The 24,372-nt window shown below is 58.8% G+C and overlaps 6 protein-coding genes across 17 annotated transcripts in view; 2 read left to right on the top strand and 4 right to left on the bottom strand.

Moving 5' to 3' along the window:
- Window positions 1–46: 46 nt before the first annotated feature.
- On the bottom strand, window positions 47–6,096 carry TCIRG1 (T cell immune regulator 1, ATPase H+ transporting V0 subunit a3). 4 transcript variants are annotated; one of them, XM_032444696.1, is made up of 21 exons: window positions 6,029–6,096; window positions 5,217–5,361; window positions 4,675–4,753; window positions 4,355–4,584; window positions 4,172–4,266; window positions 3,698–3,824; window positions 3,546–3,628; window positions 3,340–3,433; window positions 3,048–3,260; window positions 2,636–2,786; window positions 2,418–2,557; window positions 2,033–2,190; window positions 1,878–1,968; window positions 1,679–1,797; window positions 1,353–1,566; window positions 1,105–1,221; window positions 908–1,018; window positions 701–821; window positions 443–614; window positions 211–355; window positions 47–139 (listed from the first exon to the last, which is right to left on the bottom strand). In XM_032444696.1, exons 2-20 carry the CDS (start codon window positions 5,331–5,333, stop codon window positions 274–276), a joined length of 2,514 nt encoding a protein of 837 aa, XP_032300587.1. In that variant the 5' UTR covers window positions 5,334–5,361; window positions 6,029–6,096; the 3' UTR covers window positions 47–139; window positions 211–273. The 4 variants fall into 4 exon arrangements, with proteins under 4 accessions (XP_032300587.1, XP_032300588.1, XP_015718709.1 ...); XM_032444697.1 differs by lacking the exon at window positions 5,217–5,361 and having other exon boundaries at window positions 6,029–6,069; XM_015863223.2 differs by lacking the exon at window positions 6,029–6,096 and having other exon boundaries at window positions 47–147; window positions 217–355; window positions 5,217–5,517.
- Window positions 6,097–6,242: 146 nt separating this feature from the next.
- Window positions 6,243–7,741, bottom strand: NDUFS8 (NADH:ubiquinone oxidoreductase core subunit S8). Its single transcript, XM_015863096.2, has 7 exons — window positions 7,658–7,741; window positions 7,325–7,370; window positions 7,171–7,236; window positions 6,982–7,071; window positions 6,726–6,898; window positions 6,526–6,654; window positions 6,243–6,449 (listed from the first exon to the last, which is right to left on the bottom strand). Exons 2-7 carry the CDS (start codon window positions 7,362–7,364, stop codon window positions 6,318–6,320), a joined length of 630 nt encoding a protein of 209 aa, XP_015718582.1. The 5' UTR covers window positions 7,365–7,370; window positions 7,658–7,741; the 3' UTR covers window positions 6,243–6,317.
- Window positions 7,742–7,791: 50 nt separating this feature from the next.
- On the bottom strand, window positions 7,792–12,424 carry LOC116652398 (aldehyde dehydrogenase family 3 member B1-like). Its single transcript, XM_015863081.2, has 10 exons — window positions 12,011–12,424; window positions 11,671–11,833; window positions 10,867–10,977; window positions 10,651–10,771; window positions 10,478–10,563; window positions 10,137–10,218; window positions 9,669–10,055; window positions 9,379–9,545; window positions 9,153–9,252; window positions 7,792–8,179 (listed from the first exon to the last, which is right to left on the bottom strand). The coding sequence occupies exons 1-10, from the start codon at window positions 12,058–12,060 to the stop codon at window positions 7,986–7,988; spliced, it is 1,461 nt and encodes a 486-aa protein (XP_015718567.1). The 5' UTR covers window positions 12,061–12,424; the 3' UTR covers window positions 7,792–7,985.
- A 115-nt stretch (window positions 12,425–12,539) lies between these two features.
- Window positions 12,540–19,354, bottom strand: LOC107314145 (aldehyde dehydrogenase family 3 member B2). 3 transcript variants are annotated; one of them, XM_015863080.2, is made up of 11 exons: window positions 18,993–19,354; window positions 18,189–18,351; window positions 17,911–18,073; window positions 16,290–16,400; window positions 16,075–16,195; window positions 15,869–15,954; window positions 15,557–15,638; window positions 15,089–15,475; window positions 14,631–14,797; window positions 14,438–14,537; window positions 12,540–13,064 (listed from the first exon to the last, which is right to left on the bottom strand). In XM_015863080.2, exons 2-11 carry the CDS (start codon window positions 18,335–18,337, stop codon window positions 12,871–12,873), a joined length of 1,560 nt encoding a protein of 519 aa, XP_015718566.1. In that variant the 5' UTR covers window positions 18,338–18,351; window positions 18,993–19,354; the 3' UTR covers window positions 12,540–12,870. The 3 variants fall into 3 exon arrangements, with proteins under 3 accessions (XP_015718566.1, XP_032300602.1, XP_032300603.1); XM_032444711.1 differs by lacking the exon at window positions 18,993–19,354 and having other exon boundaries at window positions 17,911–18,056; window positions 18,189–18,297; XM_032444712.1 differs by lacking the exons at window positions 16,075–16,195; window positions 17,911–18,073; window positions 18,189–18,351; window positions 18,993–19,354 and having other exon boundaries at window positions 16,196–16,310.
- Window positions 19,355–20,177: 823 nt separating this feature from the next.
- On the top strand, window positions 20,178–23,848 carry UNC93B1 (unc-93 homolog B1, TLR signaling regulator). 6 transcript variants are annotated; one of them, XM_015863074.2, is made up of 11 exons: window positions 20,178–20,370; window positions 20,767–20,864; window positions 20,939–21,080; window positions 21,158–21,473; window positions 21,538–21,667; window positions 21,744–21,840; window positions 21,918–22,042; window positions 22,171–22,353; window positions 22,431–22,704; window positions 23,181–23,299; window positions 23,377–23,848. In XM_015863074.2, the coding sequence occupies exons 1-11, from the start codon at window positions 20,193–20,195 to the stop codon at window positions 23,635–23,637; spliced, it is 1,923 nt and encodes a 640-aa protein (XP_015718560.1). In that variant the 5' UTR covers window positions 20,178–20,192; the 3' UTR covers window positions 23,638–23,848. The 6 variants fall into 6 exon arrangements, with proteins under 6 accessions (XP_015718560.1, XP_015718562.1, XP_032300601.1 ...); XM_015863076.2 differs by having other exon boundaries at window positions 21,765–21,840; XM_015863077.2 differs by having other exon boundaries at window positions 20,310–20,377.
- A 211-nt stretch (window positions 23,849–24,059) lies between these two features.
- MAX (MYC associated factor X) overlaps window positions 24,060–24,372 on the top strand; it is a 2,970-nt gene continuing 2,657 nt past the window's right edge. Inside the window, exons 1-2 of one of the 2 annotated variants that reach the window (XM_015863098.2) lie at window positions 24,060–24,195; window positions 24,339–24,365. In XM_015863098.2, the coding sequence (XP_015718584.1) occupies window positions 24,160–24,195; window positions 24,339–24,365 (63 nt within the window). In that variant the 5' untranslated portion in view covers window positions 24,060–24,159. The remainder of the gene's footprint in view (window positions 24,196–24,338; window positions 24,366–24,372) is intronic. The other variant, XM_015863099.2, reaches the window with a different exon arrangement.

The raw sequence follows: 24,372 nt of genomic DNA on the forward strand, positions 1-24,372 counted from the left end.
TGCACCCCCCTCAAGGATCCCCACTCAAGCAGACAGGGGACACAGACAGGGAGCTGGGGGGCTTTATTCACTGCAGAAACCTCTAGGCTTGGAAAAGGAGAGGATGGGTCCAGGGAGCATTCAGCCAACCCCCCCCCCCCCGCCACACCACAAGTGCCACCTCCTGCCAAACAAGTGCAGCCTCCTGCCCCACAAGTGCCAACTCCCGCCGCCACATGGCACTGGGGGGTCCCAGCAACGTGGAGCCCCCCAGGTCCATGAGGCACAGTTCAGTTACTCCCAGGGATCAGGAGCGAAGGTGAAGGGGCACAGCTTGTAGCCAGCACCCACATAAAACTTATTCTGAAACTCCACCCTGCCAAGGAAGGAAAGGAAAAGGGCACGGTGAGGGCTGGGTGGGGGGTGCGCGGGGTTCTGTCCCCTCCATATCCACTAGGCTCACCAGTGCAGGCGAAGGGCATGAAGGAAGGCAGAGAGCCCCTCCATCACCAGCAGGATGGCCACAGTCAGCACAGCGAAGGCGGCGAAGACGGGCACCAGTATGACACCACCAACATAGCTCAGCCCCACAAAGCCGTTGTGCATCACCATGGTCCACAGCACCTCAGAGAGCTCTGCCCATGGAGTGGGGGACACAGAGGGGACAGTGAGGCTCAGCCCAGCCACTGGGGTGGGTTTGGGGAGCACGGGGGGCACTCACGCGCGTGGGCAAGGCTCAGTGCCCAGAGCCGCAGGTAGGATGCTGTGTTGGAGATGCAGCCCAGGCAGTACTCAATGGTATGGATGGCTTGGTGCATGAAGACCTCGGAGAAGTCCATGTGCTGCAGGGACAGAGGTGGGACGCTGTGTGTTGGGCTTGTGGGGGGTCAAAGACACCGGACCCCCTCACTAGCCCCCAGCCCCTCACCTCGGCATCAGGGCTGTGCCCCCCACTCTCCACATCTTCCTTGGTGGCATTGACAGAGTTGCCAGCCTCCTGCCCTTCCAGCAGTGGCTCCTGCTCCACCGTGGCCACAGGCTGGATGGGGACATCAGCCCTGGTCAGGCCATGCTGTTGTGCCCTCCAGCTCCAGCCAAGACCCGCTAACTCATCCCCAGCCTCACCAGGATCAAGTTCGCCCTCCGCCTGTGCCGCTGGTTATACAGGTACAGGGGTGTCCCCAGGAGCAGGACGGGCACCGACACCAGCGCCAGCACCACCAGCACCATCTGCACTGGCACCTGCAGCAAACAGCAATTTGGGGACCCTTCCAGCACCAGGGCATCCAAAGCCCAACACATCATGAGCAAATGGAGCTGAGGATGCCCCTGCTCATGACATTGGGTCTTGGTGGGGGTCCCAGAGGTGCTACCTGCCCCTGGTAGAGCGGGAGGTTGTCAGCATTGGATGTGAAGAGAAACATGTCGATGAAGTGGATGAGGATGCTGGGAGCCACCTGGGAGTCGATGGCGCTGAACTTGACCCACTTGTAGAAGATGAGGAAGACGAGGTAGCCAAAGAGTGCCAGCAAGAAGACTACCTCAGGCAGGAGCTCCAGCACCAGCCGGTGCCACTGTCGGAAGTGCCTGAGCAGGAGTCGATGATGAAGCTTACACTCAGCTCAAATCGGATGCAGGACCCCCCTTGCCCACCCCATTCCACCACAGCCCCCTTAATGTGATCCAATGGGGGACTCACACGTGGTTGAAGACACCTAGCAGGACGCCGAAGCCCATGTGCACGATGCCCAGCACCACCGACATCTTCATCTTGAAGGAGTTGAGGAAGTTGAGGTGGTTGGTGGCTAAGCTCCAGATCTGCCGAGGACAACATGAGCAAGACACCCAGCCGCCCCACAGAGGGTCCCATCCTGCCCTTGCCCCCATGAGATACTGACCGGGTCAATGCCAAAAGGATAGGGCCCTCGGAAGACACCGGTGACATTGGGGTCCAGGGTGAGGGATGGGTGGGTGGCAAGGTAGGCAGAGCTGTGGGCAGAGCAAGAGGTCAGTGTGGGCAGGACCAGGGCTGCACAGAAAAACGGGGACCCACCTCCAGGAGGAGTGGTTGGCCATGGTGGCCACGCTCCAGGCCGAGGGGAAGATGACAGTGGCTTTGCTGAAGCACTCATTGTAGATGAAGCCAGTGTAGATGGAAAAGGCCCCCATGAGCAGGATGAGGTAGCGTCCCTTGAAGAACATCTGCCAGATCTGCGGGGGACAAAACGTGGCTGCTATGTCCCACACCACCACCCCCAACCCACACTGTTCCCATCCCACACCACCCTGCCCTGAACTTCAATTTGCCCAAAGCTGGCCCTGTCCCACAGCAAACTCCATCTCATGCCTCCAACCTCATCCTCTCCCTCCAACCCTGACCAACACTTGCCCCCTACCTCCAACCCAACCAGCCTTGCCCCATGCCATGTCCCACTCACCTCGTTGCTGCCCTGCTGTAGGCTGGGGCTGTTCTCAAACAGCACCATCCAGAGAGCGAAGAGGAACATGAGCAGCCCATGCCCCACATCCCCAAACATGATGGCAAAGATGAAGGGGAACGTGATGATGGCATAAGGGGCTGGAAGGCATGGGGACCATGTCACACGGGGACCCCCTCAGCACTGGGGTGCAGTAGGGGGGACACAATGTTCCTCACCAGGGTTCACCTCCTGGTAGCTGGCCACTCCATAAGCATCCACAATGCTCTGGAAGCCAGCAGTGAACTTGTTGGTGCGGATGAGAGTCGGGGGGCTCTCCAAGGTGGGGATCCTCTGCACGAAGCACTCCACGCTTGAGCCACTCTTGTACTGTGGGGAGGGCAACCAAAGCCTGACCCATGGCACCCAACCCATGGCCATGGGTTGGACACAAAGTGGGGGTGGCACAGAGATGCAAGGCACCAGGGGATAAAAACTCTCCCCACTTCATGTACCACCATATGGGGCATGTCATGGGGGTGGCAGCTTTGGTGCTGGTGGGAGCACACCAAGCAGCTCTTGGCACAAGGACACGGGTCAAGCAAAGCAACCACGGCATGAGGACATAGAGCCAAACAAGAGGACACGCACCGATCCTTGGCGCAGGGCTTCCTGCACCTGGGTAAGGTCCTGCACAGGACACCAAACCTCAGCAATGAGGCACTTCTCTGTGACATCCAAGCTGCACTGGTTGAGGACGAGGTAGATGGCCTTCATCTTCTGCACCTGCACCCGCCAGGAGGGCAGTGCCAGCACCACCTTGTCCAGCACCTGCGCCAGGTACTGCTCCGTCTCCTCTAACACCTGAGGGCACCCAAATGGGGCTCAGGGATTTGGAGTCCCAGCGTGGCCTCCCTGTCCCCCACCACGGTGCCCAGCTCACCACGCTGAGGTCCTGGATCTGGCTGAGCAGCCCATTCAAAGTGTCAGCCCGGCTGGCCTCGCTCTCTGGGTAGGGGTACACGTGGCAGTGGAAGCTGGGACAGATGGACATTGCTGTGTTGAAGGCTGGTGCTCCCTGGTACTGCAGCGGGTCTCACTAAATAAACCTTTATTGTGTGTCCAAATGACGTGGGGCTGCTCACTCACCAGTCCGAGATCTTGTGGATCTTCTGCCCGATTTGCTCTCCCCAGTAGGAGATGAGGAAGATGACCCAGGTGACACTTTCCCCCTGGGGACACATAAGTCACATTAGCACTAGCTTATCCCATCTCCCTTTCCCACCAGGTGCCCCAGTCACCGTATTTGGGTCCTCCAGGGGTTCAGGCATCTCCACAAAGCTGGCCACCAGGTAGCCACGGCAGGCTCGCCACAGCAGCCGTTCAAAGGCACTCACTCTCCACGGGTGGATGACACCGGTCACAAAGCTGTGGGGATGCAGTGTGGGCACTGGGATGGGCACAGGTCTCCTGTCACCCTGACCCATGGCTATGCCCCCACCCCATGGCCTATTTCCAGCCCTTATCCTACAGCATCCCTGATGCTCACTTCCAGCTCCTAGAACCACACCATTGTCCCATGGGCCCATCCCCAACTCATCTCCTACAGTCCCATCACCCTTCTCCAGCCCTCATCCTACAGTCATACCATTGTCCCATCACCCTTCTCCATCCCCATCCTACAGACATTCCACTGCCCCACAACCCAACTCCAACCCTTATCCTACAACCAGTCCTCCGCCCCACAGCTGCCCACAACTCCCAGCCCCACTCACTTGATCTTGCGGTCAAGGTGGTGGTGCACAGAGGGGTCAAGCAGTGGCTCACGCTCAGAGAACGCCCGGCTTGACGATGGAGATCCAGGAGGACCCTGCAGCATTGGGGGGCAGAGAGAGGAAGCTGTAGGTGATGGGGTGTGGGACAGATGTCCATTGGGTCTAATGGGTCCCAGCACCCACCGGCATGCTTGTGAGTCTCTGCCCTTCACGCAGGACATGCAGGTATTGGCGCAGGTCCTGCAGGCGCCCTCGCAGTGCAGCGCGGTTGCGGCTGACCTCGCGCAGCTCCCTCGCCAGCTGCTCTGATTGCTCCTGCACTCTTAAAGCCTCGCGGGCCAGCGGTGCTGGAGGGTTTTCAGTGCATGGCCCCAACACCCGGCCGGCCCCGTGCAGCTCCTGCTGCAGGAAGGCTGCAAGAGGAGAGGTGGGAGAGGATGGAGAGGATGGAGGGGATGGACCACCCTCCCCCCCACCCAGCTTGCCCCATGTTCAGCACTCACTGAAGGTCTTCTCCATCTCTTCGCAGCGCCGCACCTCGCCCACAAAGCGCCTCTGGAAGGCGCTCACATGGGGGTTCAGCTGGGGAGGGAGGGGACACAGTCATGGTTGTCAGCATTGGGGTGTGCAGCATCTCTGTCAGCACGCAGCTGTCCCCAGAGGACCCAAACCCCATGGCTCCACAGCCCCCCAAACCAGCCAAATATATGAACCCAGAGTGACCCACCTACAGCACCCACACCCCCCACACCCATCCATCCCAATTCCCCTTCACTCAGAACACCCCAAACCACCCCAAACCCCCATGCCCACCGCACCCTCACCCATCTATCCCAATTCCCCTGCACCCAGAGCACACCAAAGCACTCAACCCCATATCTATCTACCCCAAACCACCTATGTCCCATTTCCTGCACCTAAACCCAATTCCCCATACCCAAACCCCACAGAATCCCCCCTGCACCCATGCTACCCAAAACCCCAGCCCACCCTGCCCACCCCAACATATCCCATACAGATAGGGGTCCTTGCACCCCCTACGTACATCCCTGAACTCCAGCAGCCCCCGCTCGCCCAGCTCACTGACACAGCTGTACGCCGAGGCCGAGTGCAGGAAGAGCTGCGCCAGGCAGACCTCCTCACTGCGGAACAGGGACCCCATGGCAGCCTGGTTGGGGGCCACCCTATGACTACGGGGGGAAGGGAAGAAGTCAGCAGGGGACTGGAGTAAGGGTAGGATGGAATGGAGACAGAGGATGGAGGATGGGTTGGGATCGAGATGGGATGGGTTGGGGTGGTGGGATGGAGATGATGGGATGGGTTGGGGTGTTGGAATGGGGTGGGTTGGGATGAAGATAGGATGGGTTGGGGTGGTGGGATGGGGTGGAAATGGGATGGGTAGGGGTGGTGGGATGGAGATAGGATGGGTTGGGGTATTGAGATGGAGAAACAGAACGGAGATGGAGATGGGATTGAAGAAGGGTTGTCGTGGTGGGATGGGGATGGGACGGGTAGGGGTAGAGATGGGCTGGGATGGGGAGATCCTGCTGCCTCTCCTCGGCCGCGCTGTCCCCACTGCAGGGCTGTGGCCAGGGGAAGTCACACGGCACTTCCCGGCTGAGTCGGCCGCGGACACGCCGTTCCCAGCACTTCTCTTGCACAACGCTGTCCCACCCCCAACTCCCTCCCCCCGCCCCAACCCCTCCACGCGGAGCTCAGCTGCATCTGAATCACAGCCAAAGCGCTCCCGCTCCGGGGGAACCGAGACCCCCCATCCCCGCCCCTTTACCCCGGCGCCCGCCCCACCCTGTCCCCTCCCTCCTCCGGGATTCGCAGCCCTGCACCGCCCGCTCCTACCCGGTGCTCGGTGGGGAGGGCCGAGCTCCGCACTTCCTCTTCCCCCCAGGAAGAGCCCGGCCCTCCACCCCGGCGCTTCGGGGGCGGCACTCCAGCATCCGAACCCGCCCCATAAACCTCCCGTCCATGCGGTGTCCCCCACCCCAACAGGCTGCAGCCCCCAGGATCAATGCATCCCCCCCCGGGTACAGAATCGGACAAGGCAGGCATGAGCTTAGGCTTAGGAAGGGGCTGGTGTACCCCCACTTTATTAATGGGCTCTGGAGGGGCAGGTGGTGCGGTCCCACCATCACCGGTACAGGTAATCAGCCTGGATGTTGGCTGCAATCTCAGCCTCCCACTTGTCGCCGTTGTTGAGCAGCTTCTCCTTGTTGTAGAGCAGCTCCTCGTGCGTCTCCGTCGAGAACTCAAAGTTGGGACCCTGCAGGGTGGGAGACGTTCAATGAAGGATCCTCAGGGTCCTCGTGGCAGGAGGGTCCCACCCCCACCCATCTCACCTCCACGATGGCATCCACAGGACAGGCCTCCTGGCAGAAGCCGCAGTAGATGCACTTGGTCATGTCGATGTCATAGCGCGTGGTGCGGCGGCTTCCATCCGCTCTAGGCTCGGCCTCAATGGTGATGGCCTGTCCACAAAGGCAATGTTAGATAAAGGGGAGCCTCAGGAGCAGAGCATGGGACACGGTGGGGTGCTGACCTGTGCAGGGCAGATGGCCTCGCAGAGCTTGCAGGCGATGCAGCGCTCCTCACCCGATGGGTAACGACGCAGCGCATGCTCCCCACGGAAGCGAGGGCTCAGTGGCCCCTTCTCAAAGGGGTAATTGATGGTGGCCGGCTCTCGGAACAGGTAACTCAGTGTCATGGCCAGCCCTATGGGAACACAGCATCACCCCCTAAGTGGAGCAGTGACCTCTAGGTGCCACCATAGGGGTGGGACATGGCACAGGGCTGACCTCGGATTAGCTCTGTCCACAGCAGGGTCTGTGCGGCGCGGTCGGTGATGGACTTCATGTCCATAGCTGGCTCCTGGATGTTGACGTACTCTGTGGGGGGCACAATGTCATCCTTACCCTGCACAGAGCCACCCCCCCTGCCTTGATGGGAGGGGAATGGGATGGGATGGGGATAGGGACGGTACTCACTGTAGCACTGCAGGGGGGTGGTGGTGCTGAGTGCCCGCAGGTAGTACAAGGGGGGCACGGGTGGACCTGGGAAGGGCAGAGTGATGGGGAGGAGGTGGCAGCAGCATAGAGCTGCCAATAGGATGCAAGGGGGGGGCTCGGTTCGGCCACTTACCTGCCCGGGTAACCCGGTGCAATAAACGGAGCGCTGCCATGTCCTGCTGCAAGGGGGGCTCGGCAATAAGGGGGTCCTGGGCAGCCCCCAGGGGAAGCCCAGGTATCCCTCTACCCCATACAACACCCCATAAGGCCACCCCAATAGCTGGGTAAGGGACATGGGGGGGGGGGGGTCCCAAAACACACGGGAGGGGTCCCAAAACACACGGTGGGCTCCGACCTTCTGCCCCCCCCCCACACACACATTCACTCCCATAACACAAAAAGGAGCCGATTTCTACCCCTTCCCCACGTCCCCCCCGCTCCAGCCCCGCTCCCCCCCAGGCCTCACCTCCCCCAACGACCCAGCCGTCCTGACCCCTGGCCCGCCCCCAAAGTGCAGTACGCAGGCGTGGGGGGGCGGCCCATGCACACACTATTGGTCTCTATCAGCTGATTGACGGCAGGAAGAACCATTCGTACGGGGAGGGGGGGGCATATACCCACCCAGAGTGGGTGCAGTCATCTTTATTTCAGCTTAAAGCGAGAGATACAGTTGCCCTTGGGCATCCCCAAGCCGGTGGTGGGCATAGCGAGGCACTTGGATCCACAGCAGCAGATAACATTGGGCTGGAGGACCCCCAACCCTCCCCTGGCTGTGGTGGCAGCACGGTGGTCCCTCATAGGAGGAAACATTCCCCTCTGCGCTTGATGGAGGTGGCCGTGCGGACCAGCCCCATCTTGTGGGCGCTATAGGGGGGGTAGCGCAGGGTGTTGATGGGCTCCAGGCCAGTACCACGTTGCAGGCAGCCCCGGTGGTGGGTGAAGGTATCGAAGGTGAAATGACCGTGGTACATCCCCAGACCGCTGGAGCCTGCAATGCACAGCACACAGTGCTGAGGTTTGGTCAGAGGAAGAAGGGAAGGCAGAAGGATGGAGAGCAAAGGATGGAGGGCATCTCAATGAGGCTGCTGGGCTCCCGGCCACCCTCACAACATCAGTGTCAGAGTTTGAATTCTTTAGGTCCGGGCACCAAATGAGGCTCAGCAAACGAGGACGGAAAAACACATTTGCAGGGCATCACCTCCTCGCTAGGAGGAGCTGTGTCCTCAAAAGCTTCTCAGCCAAGGAGAGCAGGATGAAGCCCTATCCGCATCCCCATCCTCATCCTCATCCCCATCCTAATCCCCAACCCCAACCCCAACCCCATCCCCATCCTCATCCTCATCCCCATCCCCATCCTCATCCCCATCCCCATCCTCATCCCCATCCTCATCCCCATCCCCATTCCCATCCCCATCCTCATCCTCTTCGTGCTGCCCTATGGAGAGGACCGCAAATGCCACCCCTTTGCTGCTTTCCTGCCTCAGTCCTGTGGTTCTTCATCACCTTTGATAAGCAGGTTTCATTTCTTTAACTCTCTTTCTTCTTGCTCTGCAGCTTCCTCCTTCCCCTCTCTACTTTCTGTTCTCTTTTCGGCCCTAAATACAGCAGCAGAAGTTCCTGGTCCCAAAACCTCACCTGGTGCCAATGCCAAAGACAGCAGCAAACAAGAGCTTCCACCAGCCCCAGCTCCCCACTAAAACATCTCCTCTACCATAAGCACAGACCTCCCTTAAACACCTCCTGTAAAGCTTTTCACCCTCGTGGTGTCTCCAGATCCTTGTGATCTGCATTCAGCGCTGTCTATACCTCAAGAGCTTTATGCAATAAAGCTGCTCGGGACAGCAACAACTGAGAGAAGAAAGATTCCAGCAGAAGCTGGGGCCACATGAGCAGAAGCCAAGGGTACTGATGGGACCAGCTGGGGGCTCACATCTGCCTCAAGCTTGGGGGCGTGGACCTACCAACACCACCAAAGGGCAGCGAGGTCAGTGTCACATGCATCAGGGTGTCGTTGCCACAGAAGCCCCCGCTGCTTGTCCTCTCCAGCACTTGATTCACCTCCTGGGGAGAGCAGAGAAGGGGATGTGGTGCTGATGCGATGGCCCTGGTTGCCATCCATCCTGCAGAGCCAAGGCCAAAATCCTTCAGCCAAAGTCTTGTGGGCCGGACACAACCAGGGCACTCTACCTTGCTGTCGGAGGAGAAGGCGTACACAACTAGAGGCCGTTCACGGCTGTTGATGAAGTCAATGGCTTCATCCACATTGGCCACCGTGATGACAAGCAGGATGGGGCCAAAGACCTCCTGCTGCATGGCAGGGTCAGAGGGCTTCACATCCACCAGCACCGTAGGGGCTGCAAAGAAAGAAACCTGAAGGTGTCAGCAATGCTTGGAGGTTGGGGACGATGCCTTGACCTCTCCAAAACCCACCACCTTATGCAAGGGTGAACAGGACTATCTGAAATCCAAACCCTCACCGATGTAGCGCTCCTTCTCATCTGTCTGCCCCCCAATGGCCACACGTCCGCTGCTCAGCAGTGCCTGCACACGCTTGAACTGTTCATCCCCAACGATGCGGGCAAAGTCAGGGGAATTACGGGGCTCAGGGCCATAGAACTCAGTGATGGCCTCCCGCAGAGCAGGCATCAGCTTCTCCTGCATCTCCACGCTGCACAGGATGTAGTCGGGTGCGATGCAGGTCTGCCCCGCATTGAAGAAGCGTCCCCAGGCCACCCGCCGGGCCACGTTCTGCACGTCGCAGGTGTCGGACACGTAGCAGGGGTTCTTGCCCCCCAGCTCCAGCGTCACCGGTGTCAGGTGCTTGGCAGCCGCCGTCATTATGATCCTGCCCACCGAGGGGCTGCCTGCAGGGCAGGATGTATCACATCAGGGATCCCCCATAGCCCAGCACGAGGCAGGGCTCAGCTCTGGCCCTCAGGACTCACCGGTGAAGAAGATGTAATCAAACTTGTTCTCCAGCAGCCTGGTGGTCTCCTCCACGCCAGCAGTCACCACGGCGAAGCAGTCCTGCAGCAGAAGAGGAGGGGACCCCCTGTGTCACTCTGTCCCTGATGAAGTGCTCTGGTGGAGTGAGCAGTGGGGATGGCTCTGGAGAGCACAGCCATAAGGAGCCCCACACTTTAGAGTGTCAGAATGGGTGAGAACAGGTGCAGTTCTGCATATCTCAGAGGACTCAGAGGTGGGGAGTATAGGGACAGCTCGGCATACACAAGGGGTGGGAAGAACCCAGCCATGAGGCTGTGACAAGGAAGAAAAGGCTTCTTACTTTGTCTAAGTATTTGGGCAGCACTTCTTCCATGAGTTTCTCACTGTTCTTGGTCAGCTCTGAGGGCTTGATGATGGCGCAGTTACCTGCGGGGAGACCCAACCAACAGCATGTTCCCCAGCCCCAGAATGTGCTGCCCACATCCTGTAAGCTGGGGATGGGCTCAGCCTCACCAGCAGCGATGGCCCCGATTAGGGGCGCCAGGAGGAGGTAGATGGGGTAGTTCCAGGACCCAATGATGAGCACTACCCCATAGGGGTCCTTGCGGATGAAGGCCGAGTCCAGCTGTGTCGCCTACAGGAGCGCATTGGTGTGGGTCAGATTCCACCTGAACAGCCCTCTTCATGCTCTGGGCTTTCTCACACTGGCAAAGTCCTTTTCTCCCTTACCAGGTTCTTGTCCACATGCTTGTCCTTCATCCACCGGGGCAGGTTGTTCAGGGCTTCATTGAGCTCATTCTTGCACAGAAGGATCTCAGAGAACTCAGCCTCGAAGGGTGGCTGGGGATGCAGAGCACTGTGCCCATCACTCCTACATGTTTCACACCCACCCCAAGGGACTTTAACCCAGCTATGGGTACCCTGCTGAGCCTCAAGGGGAGCAACAGCAGCAAAGCAAAAGCTTTGAAATATCCTCAGAGGGGGCTGTAGAGGAGGAGCCCGAGCAGAAAGGGCTGTCCAGAAGGAGCAGGGACTTGGACAACACCTAGACCTCAAAAGGTGCACAGCCACAGGACTTTCCCAGGACACTAAATGGGAGGATATTTGCAAGCATCGTGTGGATTTGCCTATTTCTGAGCATTCCTTGGTTAGACAGGGCTGGGTAGATCTCTGGTCACCCTCCGCACATCATACCTATGTCCTTATAGTTGCTGCCAACCCAGTCTTGGGCTTCTCAGCAACGCTTCCCCATTTCAAGCACTTATATGCAAAACCCTCCCAAGTCCCTGGGGTCCCACAGCAGCCATGGGAAAGGGGTGAAATGCAGCTCCACTCTGCATCCTCTTCCAGCACAAGAGCTGGTGTTTACAGATGGGGGAAGGCTGCAAGGATGGTGTCACGGGGTGAACTGGGGTGAAGACTACGAGCCCTATATGGTGCTCACGGTGCAGGTGAAAGAGCTGTCCCAAAGGGGGGAGGTTCAGGATGGGGGGTCTGGAACACAAGCATTGTTTCCAACCCTGGGGGCCTCACCTTGCGCATGTCCGAGGCGGTGGCCTCCAGAATGTCCTGCTTCTTCTCCTCCAAGAAGCGGCCCAGGGCTTCCAGCTGTGCCATGCGGTGCTCCAAGGGCCGTGTCCTCCCTGAGAGCCAGGCTGCCCGCAGGCGGCTCACCAGCCCCTTGTAGGGGTTCTCACTGCAGGGATGGGGGCATCAGGGAGACCCCATTGCAGCCCCTTTGGGTGCCGAGTCGCAGGGGCTCCACATTGCCCCAGCACAACCCATCCAGCATCAAACTGGGGCGGCCAGGCTGTCTGGGCGCCTCCTGCCTCCCTTCCACCCCAGCTGCTCATCATCCTCCCTTCGCTCTCACCTCATGCCACCATCATCCCCATCCGCGGGCTGCTCAGGGGGCAGCTCCATGCTGAGCTGTGTTCAGGAGCCAACAGCCTCAGGGAGCAGAAAAGAGGAGCACGGTGCTGCCTTCTGCGGTGGTTCAGCCTAACGGGAGCCTTACCCAGAAGGGCTGGCTTTGCAGAGCCTGCTTAACACACTGACACCAAAGCCTTGCTCTCTGCTGAGTGCAGGCTGCCAGCTTCCTGCCCTTCCCCTTTGCTCCCTGCGTCACTGCTGGCTGAGCTCCAGCCTAAGCAGCTCGAGATGAAGGAGAGCTTTAACCCTAAAGCTGTGCCACGGCAATGAGCAGAACAGCTCTGCTCTGCCTCTCGGCTCCAGCACAGCTCAGTGTATCTGTAGCTCCTCTGGCTGCCCCCACGGCTGCGTCATGAGTGAGGGTCCCCTGCCTGCAGTGGGATGGCATAACAGGGACTGAGGGTGACTGGGTACGGTGCAGGGATGCAGGATGAAGCTGTGGAGGCAGCTGAGGCATGAGGAGAGGCCGCTGAGTTCAGTGCAAAGTCTTTACTGAGGGCAGAGTTATACACAGAGAAAAAAGAAACAGTCAGCAGGAGAGTATCGGAAGGCAGGGATCAGCTAATTGGAGACAAGATCATGAGCAAGCAGGGCACTACTGCTCTACAGGGAGGAGTGTGGGCTAAGAACAAGGACTGTTCTCATCATTTGAGATGTGGCACAGCACACAGCCCTGAGCAGAGGAAGCTGGAGAGCAGTGGGCACGCGGGACGGCTCTGTTCCCACTATCCAGCATGCATCAGGATGGTTGTGCAACACAAGACGTGGCATGGGTTGGGTCCTGGTCAGTCCATATGTGGCTCAGAGCAGGGTGCACATGCCCTTGCGCTTGATCTCGAAGGTGGCAGTCATCAGCCCCAGCTTCTGCTGGGTGTAGGGTGGGTAGCGCGGGGAGTTGATGGCCTCCAGGCCCATGTTGCGGTGCAGGCAGCCGCGGTGATGACTGAAGGTGTCGAAGGTGAACTTGCCATGGTATTTCCCCAGCCCACTGTTTCCTGCAACAAACAGCACAGGTCCAGGCTTGCTATGGGATTCCTGCCCAGCTCAAACACCACAAGAGAAACACACTCCAGGCCTTTCTCATGCCAACACAACGGCCAACGTGGTGCAGCACTTCTTCCCCATTCCTTTTCCAGCCCCGCCAGGGCTCAGTCACTCAGCGCCAGCTGCTCCCTGCAGCTCACCACTGCTCGGTGCCCCAGCTGCATCCTTTAGACCAGCCTGCACCTAACCCACATGGTCACATGCTCTTCAGAAAGCCTTGCTGGGTCACATTTCCCCATCTTCCCCCTTGATGTGAGGTCCTACCATATCTACCTGTGGTCAGGAGCCATTGATCCATATGGAATGAGGAGCTCCAGGAAGAAGCTCCTCATAAAAACCAGAGGCCCATTGGCCACGTTGGTTCCCAATTCCTGTGGCTGATTTAAGCTGGGGATTTCACCTCATGGTTAATGGCTTTGGCAAACGTCATCTCAGCTCTGGTGACTTCAGGCCCTCCACCTGATCATTTCAGGCAGTTTCTCTGAATCATGTCCATAAGGATAAGTTACGACACGGGAACCACCACCAATTGTTCCCTCATCTGCAATCAGGCAAGGAGTTGATTTTGCTTTGTTGTTGTTGTGCTGTCTTATTACGGCTGAATCAGCTGGCAGCTCTGAAATGCTGGGCAGCGTGTGGAGCCTTTTACCCAGAATAATCTCCAGATAAGATTAGTTCAAGGGAAGAGACCACAGGATCGAGGAAGAAACATGACAATCATCCTGCATTCCTGTGCTCAACCTTGGGCATCTCACATTAGTCAGTGCTACAACCACAGCTCAGCAGACCTCTTGTCAGCTGAGAAAACAACTGCTGTGTAGATATAAGCTGCTTGAAAGGCAAAAACTCCTTCCCTTGGCTGAGGAGGATCTCCCTGTTGCCACAAGCAAAGTTCCCAGATGTTTATGGGTGTTCTGCTCCTGATATTTAGCCTTAAAATGCAGAATGAATGCATAAGAAGCACAATACTATGGATCTGCTCCCAGACAACGAGCAGTGATGGGCTGAGCAGATTCAACAGCATTTGAGGAGCGCTCCAGTAAAGTTTATGCTGAGCAAAGGCCCAACCCTGGCACAATATTCACTCACGTTGCCCCACGCTGCTCAGAAATACCAAGGAAATACCCAAGTGGTGCAAACTTCCCTATACCTGATATGAGGCATTTTTGCTGACGACACTGGAGCACAGGGAGAAGAAAACCTGTGGTGCTCCCGCATGCACTCAGCAGAAGCAGAGCTGCAAAGCCCCAGAGCTCAGCCTAAGGGTACTGATGGGACCAGATGGGGGCTCACATCTGCCTCAGGTTTGGGGGCTTGGACCTACCAACACCACCAAAGGGCAGCGAGGTCAGTGTCACATGCATCAGGGTGTCGTTGCCACAGAAGCCCCCGCTGCTCGTCCTCTCCAGCACTTGGTTCACCACCTGTGTGGGGGGAGCAGAGAAGGGGACATGGTGTTGATCTCCTGCTGCCCCAATTTCCATCCTTCTCTTTTCTGCCCCATGGACCACACGCACCTTGCTGTCGCAGGAGAAGGCATAGATGGCCAATGGCCGGGGCCGTGCATTGATGAAGTCAATGGCTTCGTCCATGTTGGCCACAACGACAATGGGCAGGATGGGCCCAAAGATCTCCTCCTGCATGGCAGGGTCAGAGGGCTGCACATCTGCCAGTATCGTGGGGGCTGTGGAGAAGGAGAATGGCAGCAAATAGCTCACTGCACATGCACAAGCACTCCTATCATCCCAGGGCTCACCATGGACCTGCTGCTTCACAGGTTCCTTTCCCCAAACAATGATCATAGAACCACAGAAACACAGCCACCGAATCATCAAATATCCTGAGTTGGTTTTGAGCCCTCCGCAATCTCCCTGTGTCTCTGCCTGTGGTCCCTGTGGTCATGGCTCTGCTTCTGCATCTCAGATCCCCCTGCCAAGCACTTCCTTGCTCCCCACACGCCAAGCCATCTCCTCACCGATGTAGCGCTCCTTCTCATCCGTCTGCCCCCCGATGGCCACACGGCCACTGCTCAGCAGTGCCCGCACTCGCTTGAACTGTTTGTCCCCAACGATGCGGCCAAAGTCAGGGGACTCCCGTGGGTTGGAACCAAAGTATTCAGTGATGGCCTCCCGCAGAGCAGGCATCAGCTTCTCCTGCATCTCCACGCTGCACAGGATGTAGTCGGGTGCGATGCAGGTCTGCCCCGCATTGAAGAAGCGTCCCCAGGCCACCCGCCGGGCCACGTTCTGCACGTCGCAGGTGTCGGACACGTAGCAGGGGTTCTTGCCCCCCAGCTCCAGCGTCACCGGTGTCAGGTGCTTGGCGGCCGCCGTCATTATGATCCTGCCCACCGAGGGGCTGCCTGCAGGGCAGGATGTATCACATCAGGGATCCCCCACAGCCCAGCACGAGGCAGGGCTCAGCTCTGGCCCTCAGGACTCACCGGTGAAGAAGATGTAATCAAACTTGTTCTCCAGCAGCCTGGTGGTCTCCTCCACGCCAGCAGTCACCACGGCGAAGCAGTCCTGCAGTGTAAAAGGAAAGATCCTCATGTCAGCATCTGCCTGGGCCAATCTGTCCCTATCCACATTAGCAGCACCCTGAGCTTGCTGACACTTGCTGAGCATGGAGCAAGCACGGCAGCACCCCAGAGCAGGGCAGCCATGACGCTGGTGTGTGTAAAGAGGTGTAAGCAGGGCTTGGAATGTCCTGGCCATAAGCAGAGGTAATGACAGGGACAAGGAGAGCTTCTTACACTGTCCAGGTAGCAGGTCAGCATTTCAGCCACAAGCCTCTCAGTGTTCTTGGATATCTCTGAGGGTTTGATGACCACACAGTTTCCTTGGGGGAGACAAACAGAATGTCAGAGCAGCCCAAATAAGGATCAGAGACCCATCCAGGTCCCCTCGCCTGCATCCTCCAGGCAGGGGATGTGCCTGGCTCTGTGCAGCCTGGCCTCACCGGCAGCAATAGCACCAATGAGGGGTACAAGGAAGAGGTGGATGGGGTAGTTCCAAGGCGCGATGATGAGTACCACCCCATAGGGGTCCTTGCGGATGAAAGCTGAGTCCAGCTGCGTTACCTGCAAGAAAGGCACCTCAGTGCCGCTCCCGAAGCAGCTCTGCCCCTTCCCAGTTGGCCTCCTGCTTCCAGGGAGCCCGGAGCTTCTGCCCTACCAGGTTCTTGTCCACGTGCTCGTCCTTCATCCAGTTAGCCAGGTTGTTGAGGGTGTGATTGAGCTCATTCTTGCAGAGGAGAATCTCAGTGAAATAGGCCTCAAAGGATGGCTGGGGACAGATATCAGCGTCAGCATCACCCCAACACCAGCACCATCTCCTCCCACCCGCAGATGTCTCCCCTTCTCCTGCTCACAAAGGCAAGAGCAGAAGAAGCTAATAAGGAGAAGCTATTGAGCAGAAAGAGCTATTAGTCCTGCAGGTCCTGGGGAGTACCATGGCCACCTCCATTTCATAACAAGTTGGCATTTGGTCAGTGAGAACAAGCAATATTTGATGTCTTTTGGTACCACTGCCCTCGAGTTGCTGCTTTCTGACCACTTTGGAGCTGGAAGCAGAGTCCAGTGCCTCCTTCCACTGCCCCCACACAGCAGATAGGCTCAAAGCTCTGCATTGTTCCAGCTGGAACGCCATGAAGACCAAATACTTTGTGACCACCCCACAAAACAGAGCTCGGCTGTGCAGCACCAGGCAGGAAAATCCCTGCAGCTGTGGGGCTTCTGTAGTGAGCCAGCATATGGCAGGGCCGGGCAGGTTGGGTGAGACAAGGGGGAAGAAACAAACCCAGCAGGTTGCTCCCAGATACGCCATCTCAACACGTGGTGACTAAAATCACTGTGAATTGGGAGCGGCGCAATTCTGCTGAGGCATTTCCTGCCCACACAGCTCCTCTCCATTGACAGGAGCATGGCAGAGTCAGTTCATGATGGACATGGACATGAGGAGTTAGCTCAGGACTAACTGCCCTCCATCACCATTCAGACACTGAGTTGTTTGCAGAGCCTCCACTGTGGCAGCCTCCAGACCACAAAGCACTTATAATGGGAGCTTTCCTCTATCACAGCAAGAAACAGGGGGAAAAGTTGAGTTTGTGACCCATCTCCTTGTGGGCTCCACCACCAAGCCCAGCCTAGGAGACCTCTCTGGCTCCTCAGCATATCGGCTGCATGGTAAAGCAACGGGGCTGCTCTCAGCCTGGGTGGCTAGTTGCATCACAAAGAGGATGAGGAAACTTGTGGTGAAGATTAATGGTGGCCATTAGGGGTTTTGATGGGACAGAAGTCTGGTGGATGGGACATTAAGTCTGAGGTCACTCTTCGATCATCGGCAGAGAAACCAGCATGGCCACAGGTGAGGCAGCCACCTCAGGTACGTAAGAGCAGATGAATTGTCCATCCAGCTATGAAGACCTGACTGCATAACAAGCACATTAGTGGACAACCGGTTCTCATTATGTACAATTAGGAGAGATGAACAACGCACGTTGAGTGTCGATGCTTATCAGCACCTGTCCGAAGCTGAAGTTTCTCACCTCAAACAAACAAGGCAATTAGGAGCCTGGGGAGATTTTGAGATGCTTGAGGCCATCTGTGGGCACAGACACCACACAGATGCAGCTCCAAACCCTCAGAAAGCTTTTCTAACACTGTGTGACCAAATCGTGTGGCTGCAGAGCACACCAGGAGGGGAAAAAGTGACTATAGACTGAATTTGTCCCCACTGGGGAGGCACCCTGCTGCCTTGACAGATCACTCAGGAGCTCATTCCCGACTCCTCTCACCTTGCCCATGTCCGAGGCGGTGGCCTCCAAAATGTCCTGCTTCTTCTCCTCCAGGAAGCGGCCCAGGGCCTCCAGCTGTGCCACGCGGTACTCCAAGGGCCGTGTCTTCCCTGAGAGCCAGGCTGCCCGCAGGTGGCTCACCAGCCCTGCATAGGGGTTCCCACTGTGGGAGTGGGGATGTCAGGGGGACCCTGCATCCCAACACCTTGCAGCACCCACACCCACCTCCCTCCATGCCAGTGCCCCATCCCCTGCTGTCCCCAGCTCCTCGCTCTCACCTCACAGTGCTGCAGACCGCTGACCCTTTCGGGATGGCACCAGCTGCACTGGCACTGCTGCTCAGCAGGCTGCTCTTACCACAGCCTGGGGGCTGCTGCACGGGATGCTGGAGGGGCTGCTGCACGGGAAGCTGGAGGGGCTGCTGCATGGTCTACACGGGCCCTGAGGAGAAGAATAGGGACGGTTAATTTACCCAAGGGCTCTTCCCTCCCACAGTGGTGTGGGGTCTGCAGTCACTGCAAGGGAGCCCCAGAGATGCAGAGCAGCCACCCCATAGCACAGCACCTTGCCCACGGTGGTGGCCCTTTGAAGGCAGCTGGGTGCTTGAGGCCCTCCGGACTGAAGTGTGAGTCACTCCAGTGCAGCTGCCTGAGGCGCTGGATCACCCAGCTGGAGATGCCTGGAATTCCCATACCCTTCCCCACACCCCGGATGGACTTCAGCCATGGGATTGCCCCACAGATGTGGGATTGATCTGGAGGATCCCAATGCAGGGGGGTATCCCAGGATGCCCTGTTGGGTTCCCCACACACCCCACTACAGAGCAACACTGGTACTGCCCCAACCCACCACTGGGCATAGCATCACTCCCCCTATCAATGAAGATTTGCCCAAACATGGGTCTGGGGGAGGGGGAAGAGAGAGAGAGAGGGGCAGGGGATACCCAGATACCCACAGCCCCACATCTGCTTCCCCGCCCTTCTCCATGCCCAACACATCCACCTCTCCGCGAGGAAACCCACCAATGGCAAAGTCCAACCATGGGGCAGCTGAGTGCCACATTGGGGCCCATAGGTACCTACCTGTGGGGCTGAGCGGTGGCTGGAGGAGCAGAAAGCTGGGCTGATGCTTCTGAGGCTCAGGGTGGCCCTCATAAATGCTGTGGGGCAGGTGGCTTGGCCCCATGTCCAGGGGTGGGCGGGATGATGCCCCGCCTCCATGGGGCTGGCAATGGGGAGAGAGCACTCCGCCTCCATGGGGTTGATGTTGGGATGGGATGGGACCTCCCAATGGGACAGCAGCGCTAGGGATCAACCAAACCATCACTGTGAGCTCTGATCCACAGATACCCCACAGAAACCCCTCACTCTGCTCCCCAGAGTCAGCCCTGATTCAGGGGACTCCACAGACCCCGTGGGGACACGATACCATCCTTATGCCCACTCCCACCCCATCATTACTGGAACAAGCCCCAAGCTCACCCCACACCCACCTCCCCTCCACTCACTCTGGCTCCCTGCACGCCCTAATTAATGACGCTGCTTTGTAAACAGGAAGGCAGCAGCCCTGCCCCGTGCACTGTGCCAGGACAGTGGGGTGATGCTGCCCCCAGATCCCAAGGAGCACCCTCACATATAGGGCGCATGGATTCATCCCAAAGCGCTTCTGCATTTGGGGGTATGGCCATGCCCAGCCATGAGCAGCCCCTGCCTGTGCATGATCCTCCTGGCCCATATCCATCCTCTGCAGAGCAATTTGGGGTTGATTTGGGGTTTTTGGCTGTCCTCTGGATGCTGCATGCCCACTGGGATACCTGTAAGGGACACTGGATACACACACAGGGCACATGGGCAAGATGCTCCATGTGACCCGTGGGAAAAGTGAAAGTGGAGACTGGCACTCCCGGACCCCAAATAAGTCTTTGGGGGTGCAATGTGGGGCTGTGCTCGCCGCTCTCACACCGGCTTTAGGGTCACGGAGGGCACGGGAGTCATCCCACACCCCTCCTGGGGCTGTCCCTGTCCCCATCCCGCTGTGTGACATTCCTTAATACCGGCTCGGCCAGATCTGTCCCTTGGCTGCTGGTGACAGATGACAGGGACGGTTAAAAGCTGCCGGACTCCCTCCTAGCTCCTCTTTCTGGGGTGTCGGGGGAGACACGGGCACACAGAGGGGGTGGGGAAGGTGGGGGGGGGGACAGGGGACACGTGGGTGACATGGGGACACAAGACAGGTGACAAGGGGCAGAGGACAAAAGGACAACGTGCCGCTTCCACGCAGGGATGGGACAGGAGCAGCATAAGTTGGGTGCTAGTGGGAGTAAAGGGGGTCCCGGGGGTTCCAGGTGCGGTTCCTTTAAGCCCCCGTCCCGCCCGCCCGGTTCGAAAGAGGAAGCCGAGGCAGCTCCGCCCCGAGCTGGGCAGAGAGCGGCGAGCCAGCCCGGGGGTGTCCGGCTCGGGGGTGAGGGGTAGGGGCTGCTGGACTCAGGGGTATGAGGGTGCCGGGTTTGAGGGTCGAACGGTGCGAGGATGGAGGAGTGACAGGCACAGGGTGCAGGGGTGCAGAGCACATGGTGTCTAAGGGGTGCTAGGCAAAAGGTTTCGGGGTGCAGAGCACATGGGTGCAAGGTTTGGGGGTGCCAGGCACGTAGTTGCAGAGTAGGGGGGTGCAGGGTTTGGGGGTGCGCAGTGAGAAGCGGGAGGAATTATGGCTACCCAAAGAGGGGGTGTGGGCATCAGGGGGGGCTGGACAGGGGCACAAAGCACACGGGTGCAAAGCTTGAAGGTGCGGAGCCCAAGGATGTAAGGTTTGGGGCCACAGGACACATATATTTTTCCCCCCCTCCAACACACCCAGAGCGCCCCTCAGACACAGCAGCGATGGAGAAGGACCCCGGCTGCTGCCAGGATGTGGCCAAAACAGCAGCGGGTGAGATGCTGGGCCCTGAGGCACAGGTGAGGCAGGGAGGTGAGGCGGGTTGGTAACACAGGGTGGTGGCGCCCTATGGCTGAGCAGGGGGCTCCTGCAGCTGGATGACATGGTGGGAGCACACACGGACTACAATGAGGAGGAAGAGGAACAGAAGTATTTCCGTCGCAAGCGCCTTGGTGTGGTGAAGAACGTGCTGGCTGCCAGCTTGGCCGCCATGCTCACCTACAGCGTCTACCTGGGTACGGCCCTGGCCCCAAAACAGGGGACCCCCTGATGTCGGTAGGGCCGTGACATGATGGCAATTGGGACCCCGCAGGCCTGCTGCAGATGCAACTGATCCTGCACTATGATGAGACCTACCGGGAGGTGAAGTACAGCAACATGGAGCTTGAGGACATCGACCGCAAGGTGCTGATGGGCATCAATGTCACCCCCGTGGCGGCACTGCTCTACACTCCTGTCCTCATCCGGTTCTTTGGCACCAAGTGGACCATGTTCCTGGCCGTGGGCATCTACGCCCTCTTTGTCTCCAGCAACTACTGGGAGCGCTACTTCACTCTCGTGCCCTCTGCTGTGGCCATCGGCGTGGCCATCGTGCCGCTCTGGGCCTCCTTGGGCAACTACATTACACGGTAGGTGGCAGGGGGAGAAGGGAACGGTGGGACAGGGCAGAGGCTGACCCACACTCCACTGCAGGATGGCACAGAAGTACTATGAGTACGCCAACTACAAGGAGGAGCACGTGCAGGAGCAGCGGCAAGCACCACGTGGAGCCTGCAGCACCTACATTGTCATCTTCCAGACCATCTTCTACATCTGCTTCCATGTGAGGGCCAGTGGGGACAGGGAGGGGACAAATGGGACAGCCCGGTGCTGAATGTCCACCACTCTGCATCCTACAGCTGAGCTTTGTCTGCGCACAGATGCCCATGCTCTTCTTCCTCAATAATTACATCTACCAGCACAACCACATACCTGGGGGGGTGAAGAAGCATTGTGGTGAGCACACGGGGTGGCACCGCAGGGTGTTGGTACAATCCTGGCCGGTGCTGAGCCCACAGTGCGTGCCCCTGCAGGTACCCTGAGCCACGGCACACTGACAGGCTTCAACAAGACAGTGCTGCACAGTCTGCCCCGCAGCGTCAACCTCATCATGGTGGAGAGCATCCTGATGGCAGCTGCCTTCCTTGCCATGCTGGTGGTGAGCACGGGACTGGAGAATGGTTTGGGTTGGAAGGGACCTTAAAGATCTTCCAATTCCAACCTCCTGCCATGGGCTGGTTGTAAGGTGGGACAGGATGGGGCAGGTCACCTGCTACCACAACACAGGTCCTGCTGCTCTGCGGCTCGGCGTATCGGACCACTGAGGAGATTGACTTGCGCAGCATTGGCTGGGGGAACATATTCCAGCTGCCCTTCAAGCACATGCGGGACTATCGCCTCCGCCACCTCCTTCCTTTCTTCATCTACAGCGGCTTTGAGGTGCTCTTCATCTGCAATGACTTCTCCCTGGTACAGCACAGAGCTGGGATGGGGTGGTGACACAGGGACGGCACGGCTGCACAATGCTGAGCCTGTCCTTGATGCAGAACTACGGCGTGTGCGCACTGGGGCTGGAGAAGCTGGCATACCTCCTCATCGCCTACGGCTTCTCTGCCTCCACCTGCTCCAGCCTTGCCCTCTGCATGCTGCGCCTGCGACGTCAGTACCCACTGCTGGCCGGAGCCTTCCTCCACGCTGCTATCCTGGTGACACTCTTCTGCTGGGCACCAGAGCCCCAACAAGTGCAGCAGGCACCTCTGCTTTATGCCATAGCCGCACTCTGGGGAATGGGCAGCGCCCTCAACAAGACTGGCATTAGCAGTGAGTAGTGGGAATGTCCCAGGTGTGGGCAAGCTGTTTCCAGATCATCTTGGCCTTATGTTCCCCAGTGGTCCGCAGTTCCATGGGTAGGGCAGGGCGTCCCCAACTCCTCCTGTTCTTGTGTGTCCTGGTGGTCCTAGTTCTGTGGGTAGGGCGGATTGTCCCCAGTTCATTCTACACTCATGTCCCACAGTGATCCCCACCTCCACGAACAGAGCGGGTTATCCCCACCTTGCTCTGTCCTTGTGTATCCCAATGGCCTCCAGCCCTTTGAGTAGGGCAGGCTGTTCCCAACTCATCCTGTCCCCATTCATCCTGGTGGTCCCCAGCTCCATGGGTAGGGCTTGTCGTCCCCATTTCTTCCTGTCTTTGTGTGCCCCAGCCATCCCCAGCTCCGTAGGCCCACTAACAATTCTAAGAGCACAACACCATAGGCTGGGGACGCTGACGGCACATGCCTGCCTCCCTCCACCCAGTCCTCCTGGGCATGCTGTACGAAGACAAAGGCCGCCAAGACTTTATCTTCACCATCTACCACTGGTGGCAGGCGCTGGCCATCTTCGTCGTCTACCTGTGGGCAGGGCTGCCCATGAAGGTGAGCAGGGCTGGGGCTGGGCCGGGTACAAATAGTGGTGCGGGTACACATGCTGACCCGCACCACCCCCTCCATAGGCCAAGCTGTCCCTCATGCTGCTGGCGCTGGGGCTGGCGGCAGGTTCTTACGGCTGGATGGAGCGGCGGCTGGCACAACGTGTAGCCTTCCGCCTGCCCCGCATGCCACGGCCCCGCCACAAAGTCAGCGGGTACCGCTACCTGGAGGAGGACGACTCAGACGAAACCAACTCGGACGGCGAGGGGACGAGCCGAGACAACAGCCTGCACCCACCAGAGCAGGACGAGACGCCAAGGGATGAAAGGGAGCAGAGGGATTAGGATGGCTGCCCCACAGGCCTCACCGCAGGGCCTTGCAGTAGGCCGCAAAGCCTCGTACGGTAGGCCGCAAAGCCTTGCAGTAGGCCGCACCGCCCTGCATAGCAGGCTGCAACCCCTCTATCACTTGAGCCCCCCCGGACCGGCCCCGAGGCCCGTTGCTGCGCTCTCCGGCTCAATAAACAGTTCATCCTATCGCCATCTCCGCCTTCAATGCCGCCATTCCGTCGCGCTGCTTTCGACGCCCCTCCGTCATGGAGAGGGCAGCGCCGCTTCCGGCCGCCGGTGGAACTTCCGGCCGCGTGACCGCTGGGGAACTACAACTCCCGGCACGCAACGCGCTGCGCGCTATGCACGCCGGGAGTTGTAGTTCCTTCCTCACGCCCAACCCGCGCTGATTCACCGGTGGCGGACTCGCCGCCCCACAATGCCCCGCGCTCAGGCAGTCGGCCTGGCAGGGCGGGCGCATGTGCGTTGCGCGCTGTTGTTGTGGCGGCGCGGCCCGCTGCTCCCTGGCCGGCAGCGATGAGCGACAACGATGACATCGAGGTGGAGAGCGATGTGAGTCCCAGCGCCCCACACCCCACACCGCCCCCCGCCGCTCACATGTGGGCAGCGGGGGGTAACGAGCTCGGTTTGTCCCCCCTTCCTCCTCCTCGCCTCCCTTCCATGCTTCCTCCTCCTCCTTCACCCGGGCCCCGCAGGAGGAGCAGCCCCGCTTCCAGTCCGCGGTAGGTG

The sequence above is a fragment of the Coturnix japonica genome, chromosome 5 (genome assembly GCF_001577835.2).
Source record: "Coturnix japonica isolate 7356 chromosome 5, Coturnix japonica 2.1, whole genome shotgun sequence".
NCBI classification, from domain to species: domain Eukaryota; kingdom Metazoa; phylum Chordata; class Aves; order Galliformes; family Phasianidae; genus Coturnix; species Coturnix japonica.